The sequence below is a fragment of the Lottia gigantea genome (assembly GCF_000327385.1).
Source record: "Lottia gigantea unplaced genomic scaffold LOTGIsca_13, whole genome shotgun sequence".
Classification (NCBI taxonomy): Eukaryota; Metazoa; Mollusca; class Gastropoda; family Lottiidae; genus Lottia; species Lottia gigantea.
The window spans coordinates 3,214,152-3,225,675 of NW_008707425.1; the positions used below are offsets into that span (position 1 = coordinate 3,214,152).

The 11,524-nt window shown below is 30.2% G+C and overlaps 3 protein-coding genes across 3 annotated transcripts; 2 read left to right on the top strand and 1 right to left on the bottom strand.

Moving 5' to 3' along the window:
• Positions 1-769: 769 nt before the first annotated feature.
• LOTGIDRAFT_53010 (hypothetical protein) lies at positions 770-5,013 on the top strand (the record flags this gene model as incomplete). Its single annotated transcript, XM_009049048.1, has 11 exons — positions 770-836; positions 1,002-1,060; positions 1,251-1,340; positions 1,727-1,789; positions 2,731-2,849; positions 2,997-3,102; positions 3,233-3,403; positions 3,655-3,791; positions 4,145-4,265; positions 4,677-4,802; positions 4,936-5,013. Coding segments are annotated over 11 exons (1,137 nt in total), but the record flags the coding sequence as incomplete, so codon positions are not given.
• Positions 5,014-5,889: 876 nt separating this feature from the next.
• Positions 5,890-6,570, top strand: LOTGIDRAFT_157290 (hypothetical protein; the record flags this gene model as incomplete). Its single annotated transcript, XM_009049049.1, has 1 exon — positions 5,890-6,570. One exon carries the CDS (start codon positions 5,890-5,892, stop codon positions 6,568-6,570), a length of 681 nt encoding a protein of 226 aa, XP_009047297.1.
• A 1,732-nt stretch (positions 6,571-8,302) lies between these two features.
• LOTGIDRAFT_111510 (hypothetical protein) lies at positions 8,303-9,628 on the bottom strand (the record flags this gene model as incomplete). Its single annotated transcript, XM_009049050.1, has 2 exons — positions 8,303-8,445; positions 9,553-9,628. Coding segments are annotated over 2 exons (219 nt in total), but the record flags the coding sequence as incomplete, so codon positions are not given.
• Between the last annotated feature and the right edge of the window lie 1,896 nt (positions 9,629-11,524).

Sequence of the window (11,524 nt, forward strand, 5' to 3'; positions counted from 1 at the left end):
CAAGAATCTGTGAATGATTTATTATACAGTATATAGGTTGTAAATGGATACTATATTATCATTCTGTAAACAAATCAATGCATTAACATAATTATTAACAGATGGAATTGTAAAATCACATAGTATGTTACTATTTGATTTTTGGAGAAAATATTGCCACCTTTTCTTTTGAAAATAATAGAAATAGGAAATGTTTGATGTTCAGAGCTGGTTCCAGCTAAAGTAACTTTTTCTCAAAACAAGTTTTGAATAAGAATAAATTTGTCTAATAGGGGACTCAGTCATCAAGATTGAAGTAACATTAGGAGCTGACAAGGGCTTTTGCTAAATCAGTTCTGCAATAATAACTCCATATTATCTAAGTGCTGTGAACTACAATATACTCTTTAGACTTGATAAGGTCTTGTGTACAAATTATTGCATCCATTATCATTAAACTTTTTATTATTGTAAAAAATGTCCATGCATACTTTATTCATTATGTCTTCAATATTTTAGAGAATTAAGAGAGAAAAGTAAAACAGGTGACTTTAAAATGTAAGTATTTTTCTATATATTTAAATTCATGAAATTCATTAAGCTCTTTTACAATATAAATACAACAGTATTTCATTAAGATTACATTGAACATCTCTTTTTAGTTCGGAAAATTTTAATGAAACACATTTGTTTTAGACCGAGAAAGTTATTACATGCAGCCCAAGATGAAACATATAAACAAGGTTGTCATGAACTTACTGGTATGAATCAGCTATCTGAACAGGTTGTACGCTATGATTTAGATGATCTAGATGTTTGCTGGTTAGACACAATCAATATGGAACGTGAAGAAATGAGTAAGTCTGTGTTTGATGAATTGATATCTTCAGAAAGAAAAAGTGATTTAAAGAATATGCTGTCTAACATTTATAGAATTATTACAATAATTATTGAAAGATTTGAAAATCTTCCTTATTTTAAAACTGATTTCCTCAGATATATGTGGTTTTGTTATTTTCTAGGTCTATCTTTGATACATGAATGGATTATGGAAAGAATATTTGAAGAGCTTGAAACACAGGTAAACTCTTATGATTACTTGATTAGCCACTTATGAAATGTAATCTCATTGCTGCCCTAGGCGTATTTCAAATGCATTGTCAATGCCTATCTGCCTTTTCTTCTTTAAACATAAAGCCAGAAATTTATCAGGAACATAATATACATAATAATTGTTAGTTGATAATAATATTATTATGTACTATTTTCAGTGTCATAAAGGTATGAATGATATGATTAAATCAGAAGAAGGGTTTGGTATAGAATATGATGAAGATGTAGTGTGTGATGTCTGTCGTTCTGTAAGTATTTACTATTCTTTACCTATATATAACACCCATCAACAGATACATTTTCCACCTAGAAGTGTGACTGAAATCATAGAAAACTATAGAATATTAAACAAACCTGTGGATGGAATTTAAACTGGCCATTTAATGGTTTTCTCATCTGGCACACATTTCAATGAAGAACTTTGCTTTTGATGGTTTAATGATTATTGATTTGATTTGATAGTAAAAAGAACTAATTGAAAGGAAATACATGTCAAAGTTTGTAGATGATAAAACATAGTCAGTTTCTTTATGTACTATTATATTATATTTGTTTGATAATTACACAATTTATATTTATAACCTACTGATGTTTATTTGATATCCATATTAATATGTTTTTATGATTATTACAGCCTGATAGTGAAGATGGTAATGAAATGGTATTTTGTGATAACTGTGATATTTGTGTACATCAGGTATATATATATGTAAATTGTATTTTGATAATATAATAATATCAGTAGACTTATGACTGTGCCTATATAATTTCTAACTCAATGACTTTTGTTTGTATGGTGTTAGTAGTCCTATATGTCACTGCTGGGTTCAATTTAAGCAGTATTGCATCACAGTTTGTGAGACAAAATGACCTCTTTGGTGATCCAATGTTTTCAAAATTGAAATAGCATGAAGCTTTGCAAATCTAATCCAATTATATTTTTCGTGAGAATTTTCTACCAAAGTTAGAAATAGCAACTTTCTGCGATTCTATAACCTTAAGAAACTAGTGTCACTGATAGTCTACAACTGGAGCGTTTTGCTACTGAATTTCATCGAAATGCAAGTCAAAATTTAACTTTATTACACAAAACCGAAATTTTTCAATATAATTTGAACCCTGTGTCACTGTGGTTAATTGGTTTTGCATTGATCTGAAATTGTATTATTTTAAGAAGTATATATACTGAGTGAAAAATTTTAAACAAATGAAATGAGTTTTTTTAAATATGTTAATGAGTAAGAGATATGGTTTATATGACTTGTGACATAAAAAAAATAATTGACAGCTGCAACTTATTACAGCATTGAAAAATAGAGGGTGGAGCTTAATAATCAAAATGTACTGATTGCTCCACCTACTTTCCTCTTAGATTCTATTTGACTTTCATGTTCAGTTATACTAGTATGCTACAACAGCAAATTGCTGAATATAGAATACGGTTTTTCCTGGAACATACATCTATGTAATTTATTTCTTAAAAACATAAATGGAAAAAATGGAATTTATGTTCCAAGTAGTCACTTACCTGCTCCTCACAGAGCTCATGAAAACAAAGCTATTCAAGAAACAGTTTCCTCTGTTTTGGATTAATGTAAATAGGACATGACATTTTAGTTGTATTTTATATTTCAATAGGCTTGTTATGGTATACAGACAATACCTGAAGGAAGCTACTTATGTCGAGCCTGTGCACTAGGTGTTAAACCTACATGTCTATTATGTCCCAATGTTAAAGGTGCCATGAAAAGTACAAGGTAAATGTATTATTAAAATATTCATTCCATTCTAGAACTATTTGAAATTTGAATAATCAAAAGGTTTGAAAGGATCTATGTTATAAAAGGAAACAGTTTGACAAGAAAGAATAGAGAAAATCTTATTTTAAATTTGTCTGATTGTAGGAGTGGAACTAAATGGGCACATGTAAGTTGTTCTATATGGATACCTGAAGTTAGTATAGGCTGTGTTGAAAAAATGGAGCCAATTACTAAAATATCACTTATACCAGTAAGTCAAAGTACTTTTTATTGACATAATTCTTTGAGAAAGCCCTTCTTAATTAGTTGTAAGTGTGCTTTGTTTTGTTTTTTAAATATAAAACAATTGGATTTCAAATACCCTTGATCTTTATTTTCAGGCCAGTAGATGGACATTAGTTTGTTGTTTATGTAAAGAAAGATATGGAGCGTGTATACAATGTTCAGTTAAAACATGTAAAACAGCCTTTCATGTGACGTGTGGTTTTAATAATGGTATGGATATGAAGACTATATTAGATCCAGCAGAAAAAGATGGTGTCAAATTAAGGGTAGGTGTATTCTCATCTAACATAAATATCACACACTAAAAGAGAACATGTAGGCAACATATACTTATAGTAAGTTGTACTTATACTTTGAAAACTCAATATATTAGAAATATTGCAATATAAAAAGATATTGTGCAGACAAAAAGAGAGGGAATGAAATGAAAATTAAAATTTTAGTCTAAATCTTTTAATATTTCAAGGTAGAACATGAGTTTTGACTTTTTAATTTTTACTTTTATTCACTGTTTCAGGCATATTGTCCAAAACATACTAAAAATGGTGGACAGATAGAGAGTGAGTCTCCATCTTCACCAAAATCACCAAGATCTCCACGCTCACCAAGATCACCACGCTCACCACGTAAAGATGACTCACCGAGGAAAGAAATGTCCAAGGAAGAAGTTGCTGAATTAAGAGCTGCCAAGTAAGAAATTATAAGGAAATTCCTAAGTAAAAATAGATGTTTAGAAAAATTAAGCAGAATATTTGGATGCCTCTTGGTAAAACTTGATTCTATAGTAGGCTTTTACTATCAGTTTCTAGTTCCATTGATTTCCCACACCTTTTTAGGTTACTCAAGAATATTGACCAATAACTATGATTACTCTAACAATAAACCATGTGTGACTTGAGTCAGATCTGGAATTGTATTAAAATATGATAAACGGTAGTTACTGTTTTTTAACTGAAATTTAATATAATTATAGGATAAATGTTTTAATCTGTTCATTGTATTTCTAGAACAAAAGAAATTGAAGAAGAATTTAGTAGGTTTGTTAATACAGAAGAAGCAGCAAAAACTTTACAAGTTGATGAAGATATTGTAGATATTGTCAAGGCTTACTGGAAACTAAAACGAATGGTAAGTTATCTTGTTATTTATATATTCAAATCTCTATCACACACCTGGTACAGTCTTTCATTGGTCTATCCATTCATATTTTCTTGTTAGTGCACCAGATTGTGGTGTTTGACCGAAAATGTAGTAGCTATATTTTTCAAATGATTTTCATAAAACTTGGTGTTTGTAGTTATATGAAAAAAAATATATATTCCATTTTAAACCTATACCTTAGCTTGATGAGTTTTGTAAAAAGTTTCTAGTTTTATCAACTACATGCTGAAGAGGGTTTATTTATCATTATCGGTATAATGTCTATGTCACTTGCTCAATCAATGATATAAAGATGTCGTAAATATTCTAACTAAAGATTTTTGTGGGTTGATAATTTTCACAAGAATAGTTAAAATATTTGATTATTTTTTTTACCAGGCAAATTTTAATCGCCCATTATTGATGCCAAAAACAGAAGAAGCAGATAGATTAGAGAAACAACAGGAAGATAGTTTAGTTGCTAGAATGAAAATGTTTGTCCATTTACGTCAAGATCTAGAGAGGGTATGTGGATTGAATTTCTTAAATTACTATTCAATATGCACAATTGTTTTCATTCTCAAAAATTGTAAATTTGTAAAGGGTTATGTTTTCATCTTCGGGTGAAAATTAAAAATTTCTTTCCATCTTTTTATAGGTGAGAAATCTATGTTATATGGTAAACAGAAGAGAGAAAATGAAACGACAAGTTATCAGAATTCAAGAGAAAGTATTCTTGGCAGCCAATGCCTATCTTACAGACTCAAAACTGAATTTATCAACCCGTGAAATTCAGAAGACTGTTAAAAAATACAAGAAGGATAATGTGTATTTAGCTACAAATTTGAATTTACCTACTAGGTTACCATCATTAACACCTAGTATAGATCTAGATTCTATGACAACTGATGAGGACAGTCATAGTGATCATAGTGGTCCTACTTTTAACTCTCCACGTAGATTTAAACCTCGACAATTATCTGGACTAGAGAAACTAGACATTGAACCCTCAACATCTGTATCAATGAGAACTGAACTGTCTGATAATGATGTGGATATTGAAGCAGATGAACCCCCTGTCTTAGAAATGGAAGACATCTCTAGCCAGCGGAGAAATTCAAGAATCACATCTAAACAAAGACATGAAAGTGCTGATTCAAAGGGTAAAAGTCCCATGCCTGATTTATTACCAGAGACAAAACCAAGTCGAACTATCAAAGTGAAAGTTGCCAATAAAAAGACAAAACCACTAAATTTAGACATATATGACTTTGATTCAAAATCAAATGATAGTTTATTAGAAGAATCAAATTTAACAAGAAGACCAATAAAAATAAAATCCCCTGTTGAAAAACAAACGAGACATTTTGCTGATTGTTTAAAAGAGGAAATTTCTATTTTGGAACCAAAATCTCCCAGTCCAGAAAAATCAAGCAAGACTTTCTTAGATCCTCTCAAGTTAGTGATAAAAAGTGAAGCCATTTCAGAAACTAACAGTGATACAGGAAGTGAAAGTGTAAAAACTAGAGCAGTTAAAATTAAAAAAGAGAAAATTCGTAAACATAGAAAATCAACAGAAAAAGCAAGAGGGAGACCTCCAAAAAATGAATTAATGGCCTTGTTAACTAAACAAAACTTACGAATTGGTGATGAGATAAAAGATATGGTTCAAAACAAAATTCTGAAAAAAAGAGGAATGTTAAAACAAATCAATGGCTTGCTTGATAAAAATCAACCAAAAATTGAAGTATATTTTTCTAAGTGTAATTCTAGTGCTAATTCAAGATCTCGGAGTAGTTCACGTTTAAAAATTAATGATAATAATTCCAAACTGACTGATACCAGTCCAGAAAAATCCCCCCAAAATAATTCTGGAACTAATGTAGAGACTGATTTGTATTGCTTGATGCATTCACCAGAAACTCGTAGTTTTAAACGTAGACTTGAATCTGGATTTAACTCTAGTGTTAAAAAGAATATATTTAACACCAGTGTGAATAGTAAATTAATACCAAGTGAAAACTATAGTGCCATACCAACAATGTTAATTAGTCCTGATTGTTTATCAATAAAACGCAGTTTAAAAGAGACAATTAATAACTCTCGTATTTATAGATCTCAATCTCCAGCATCTAGTGACTCTTCAACTGTAGACTCTAAAGACACCACACCTAGACGGGTAACTCGAAGTCATGTAGTGGACAATGATGAAAACTCGCATGATAGTATCACTTCAGTACGATCCAGTAGTCGATTAAAATCAGTCTTAAAAGCTGCCAATTTTAAAGCATGACAGAAGTTGACTATTGGGATTACAAGATATAAGTTATATTTTTAGAAATTGGTGCTTAAATTTATTTATATCTAATTGTACCTTACTACAGTTAACTGAAAAAGAAATTTATTCTTATTATTAATATTTCTGGGTGAATTGGTCAATTATCCTTGCTATGAGTTTTAAATTTTGATCATTAAATTTTAAAGGAATAATCTCTTTACAATGACTAAAATTGAGTTTATCACACTTGCTTTATTTTTGTGTTTTGCAATGGTAAGAAAGAACATGTAGAAATAGTTTGTCTTATAAGGGTAATATGTTAAAATAATTTCAAGTCTAATAAGGGCAAAAATGCAATGAAAATTGTTAAAATGATTAACTAAAACTACAACATTTTAAAACACTTAACTTTTATTGTAGAGAATATGATATTGTTATTTTGTATATTATTGTTATTTGTATATTGTATATATGAAATAAATATACATGAAACTTGGTTGAAAGAGTCATTATTGTATCTAAACACGAATATGTCAGACATTTATGCACATAAATATTAGATATCCAAACTACTTCCGAGAAAAAAAATGATGGGTTTGGAAGAAATAAAATTAAACAAATTGCTATGATTTTTGAATATGTTTACTTAATTTCATATGTATGTGAACCTCTGGGCTCGGGAAACATATAAGGAAACTACTAATTGTTAAACAAGTAGTTTATTAAAGAAGATGAAGACTAGAGCAGTAATTGACAATAATGATGACATATAAAATCAACAAGATATCTTACCACATAAATCTGACTCAATGTGGAAGATATAGGTTTTGCTCTTTCAATGAAATGAAATTAGCTAAGCGAAAACTATTGAGACAAATACTGATTTAAAGTTGTCTTTCAATAATCTCATCAACCAGATGACATGTTACAATAAATAATAACAAACCTCAATTATATCCTAAAGAAAATAGTGTGGAAAAGGTAAAATTCTGTAATTGAAACTATACAAACCAGACATATTTGGATAGTTACATTTAAAATTAAGGTGGACTGTTTATGTTCTGAATCGGTCAAGAATGTGCTGAAATATCTTTGACCAATTCTGACATTCTCTGAGGTTAGTTGACCGGCCTATTGACTACTGATAACAACTATGTCACAAAAATCAAATATTTTCACTGTTACAATAGTGCTCAATACATCAATTGAAGAGTGATATAGAAAAATTAAAACAGAACCTGAAACAGGTTGTTACTCAAGAGTTTCATTCTGTTTGATTTTCAGACAAGTGACCTATTTCAGCCTATAATTGTATAGTTCCTCTTGTGTTACACTTCAAGACAAGTTCAGATCCTAACTATGTCTATGTAAATGTAGAACTCATCTTATGAGATTGGAATAGCACAGAATTATTTACAGAAAAAATGTACATATGTAAGCCTATTTAAAGCAATACAAGTAAAAGAAAAAAACATAAATATTGTAAGTCAATAATAACTTCCATAATATCTATTCCATGTACTTCTTTCCATAAGTATCTGCAATATAAAAAAATACTACTTTTTGTTTTTTAACTCTTTCAACATGAAATTAACCACTCACTCTAAGCACCAAGCAGTAATTATATTCATTTTTTATATTTTGTAAACAGTATTGTGGTTTAAGATTCAGCATAAACAATTGTAGGAAACTATTTTAGTTACCTTTTGATTGCACGTAAGAGATTCCTGGTCACATGGAATACATTCTATTTCTTTTTTGATTTTGGTGATGTAGATTGAAACACACTACTGGCAGCCATTAAATTTTCAATATACTGCCCTAATACTTGGTTTTCAGACTTCAATTTGAGATTTTCTTCCTTGACAGAGTCCACTCTTGATGACAAATCTATATCAATAATAAATCAATTAAGGTTTTTTATACGCCCACGTCTCTGTATGTGGACGTATATTGTTGGCACCCCTGTCGGTCAACATTTGCTTGTAAACGCTCTAAAAACCTAAACTTTTGATGGAATCAAATGAAATTGGGTATGTGTATACATATTCATAAAACGAAGATCAAATTCGAATTTGAGCTATTTTCAACCATTAGAAGCAGAGTTATTGTCCTTGCCCCAAAATCTTGAATATGCTATTACTCTTAGTTTTTAACCGATTTTGATGAAACTTAAAATGGATGTTATTGGACCTAAATTGAAAGGTTTGAGAAAGTTTAGTTTACTTCTGATTAAATTTAAGGCTTTTTCAAAATTTAAGCCTTACGTCAGTTTTGAGGAGTTATCGCCTTTTTACCTCTATACTGTAGTGCTTCTATCAACATCAATTGCTTGATGTGTTTGAAGGAATCAAATGAAATTCGGTATGTGCATACATATTCATGAAACGAAGGTCTGTCCGTCCGTCAACATTTGCTTGTTAACGCTCTAAAAACTAGATTTTTTGATGGAATCAAATGAAATTCGGTATGTGTATACGTATTCATAAAACGAAGTTCAAGTTCGAATTTGAATATGCTTTTACTCTCTTAGTTTTCAAACGACTTTGATGAAACTTAAAATGGATGTTTCGTTTTTACCATCTGATGCCGTGAAGGGCGTATATGGCTATATGAAAAAATTAAAAAAAGCATAAGAGCACTTTTCTAATTATCAAATAGAACAGCTGCAAGGAAAGAGTGTTCTATAGTAATTAGTTAGGAAACAAGGGCCATAACTTGCAATCATAAACTTTCTGAACTGAAAATAACTTTGTGATTCTTAAAGTAAATTTTGGATACACCTCCATTTATAGGCTCAAATTCTGATGGAGAACTGAACACTGTTACTGATTAGCTTAGCTAAAAAACTTCCGGCTTCTGAGACTAAGGTACGATTGGCAAATAAAATGGAAAACCTGTCCCTTAAATTAAAATCTAGTTGAAAGTTGAACATTACAGTGTTATTAACTGATCTTAGTCATTGACGAATAACAAACAATAATTAAAAATACTAACCATCTAATGTATTTTGTAGTTCTAATACTTGTGTTATCAATTTCTGCTTTTCTTCTTCTTCATCAGGATTAATATCAGGATCTAAACCTAGAACAATTACAATAAGATCAATAGGCCTATAGTATATTAGTTATATCATACAAACTGTGATAGTGGGTTTTAATCAGTATACTATTCAACCCAGTTTTAAATAAGAAAGCTAACATGAACCTCTAGAACCTAAGTTGTTATTTTTCCTACCATACAAGAGATAAAAAAATGGATCAGAGAAATGTTTTAAGAATATTAGAGAGTTATCATCATGATTTGGTGGTAAATCTGAGGACAAAAGAAAAAGGTTCTATCTGTTTTAAACGTCTGTCGTTGAATACTCACTGTTAGTGTTTCCAATAAAGGAATCATTCTTACTATTTTCTTCAGCTACAGATTTCTGTTGGTTATTTCTGGTGTGATCTACAAAATTTTAAAAAAATCCAAATACATTCTATGGAGAAAGACTGTAACTGCACAGCACCCAAAACAACTTGGATGAAAAACCAACACACTTTTTTGTCGTGAATTTTGAATATCACTAAGTTATTTTTATAAAATGATCAGCCTGGTGCAAGTCTGTGTAAATGAATCCTTTTAGTACAACCTATAGATAGGCCAACTCTGATGCAGTTGAAATAGCATGATGAGATCATTTGAATAATTTATGCACAAACCTGACTCACTGTCTGTTGACAGAGGAACATTATATAAATCTCCAGAATTATCACTGTTCGACATTTTAATCAAAGTTAGTCTATAAAAACCGAAAAACAATGATAAACAATCACGGAAATTCAAATACTTGGTCAATTCCTGATGTTTTCTTCAGATTAGTGAATTTTTTCAGAATCACATTGGCTAACGGTATCACTTCACACTTGAATTCAATCTTCTTGGATTCAAATTTTCTGAAAAATATGTTCATTATGATTAAATAGACACCAACGCATGCACATTAATTTTACTTTCTAGTTATTAAGGATTGGTATGCACAATTGATTTGAAATAATGTGAAATATTTACCAGCAGACAGCCATGTTTTGGTTTGATCACGTGATAAAATAATGTCACGTGATTCGCTGATTGCCACCTGCGCGACTGGCTGTCAACATGAAAACTAACGGATTTACCTTGAAAATGTGTGTAGCTTACAAGTTTTGCTTGAAATTTGTGCAGCAAATGGAATAAATATCTATCATTTAAGGTATTTCATCGTTTTCTCGGAATATTTCATATTTGTCTCAGTTATAATTTTCTTTAAAAACTTTGTTTGGTAATTAGCTGAACACATGTTTTATGTTGTCTACCTTAACGGTAAACTCAACGGTCATACCAAATGAGTGTCACCTGTACCCATAAAAAAGACAATTTTATTAGCCACTCCCTTTAAATTATTGGCAGCTCTTAAATATTTTACAGGCTATTATCGGATATATTTTATCAACAATGTATGATTTTGTCATATATTGTGGTAAAATGAATATGGAGTTCTGTAGGATACCTGGTTAATATACTTGTATTACAGTAAACCTATGACAGCACAGTGTTTTATGTAATGAATTAGAAGCTGCATCAAAAGAAATAAAATATTCCTTTAATCCTCTTTTTGAGGTCCAAATCAATTCCCAGAATTGCCGCATTTGTCCCTTAAATGAAAACTATTGACTAACATAAAGAGATACCGTTCCTTACCATATCTGAAAGTTTCAAGTTAGGCAGTCAAGGCCACACATCAAAACTGCTATATAATAACCCCCATTTAATTTTAACAGATTACATTGTGTAGGGAAAGGCTAATAAATTTGCTTCTAATTGTCAAAAATTCCCAATTACATATGTTGCATAAAAATTGGTAGAAAATTGTAGATTCTGGAGATTTTATATAATGTTCTTCCTGCAAGGATGTATAACTTTCTGTCCTACTATTGTAGGGTCAATG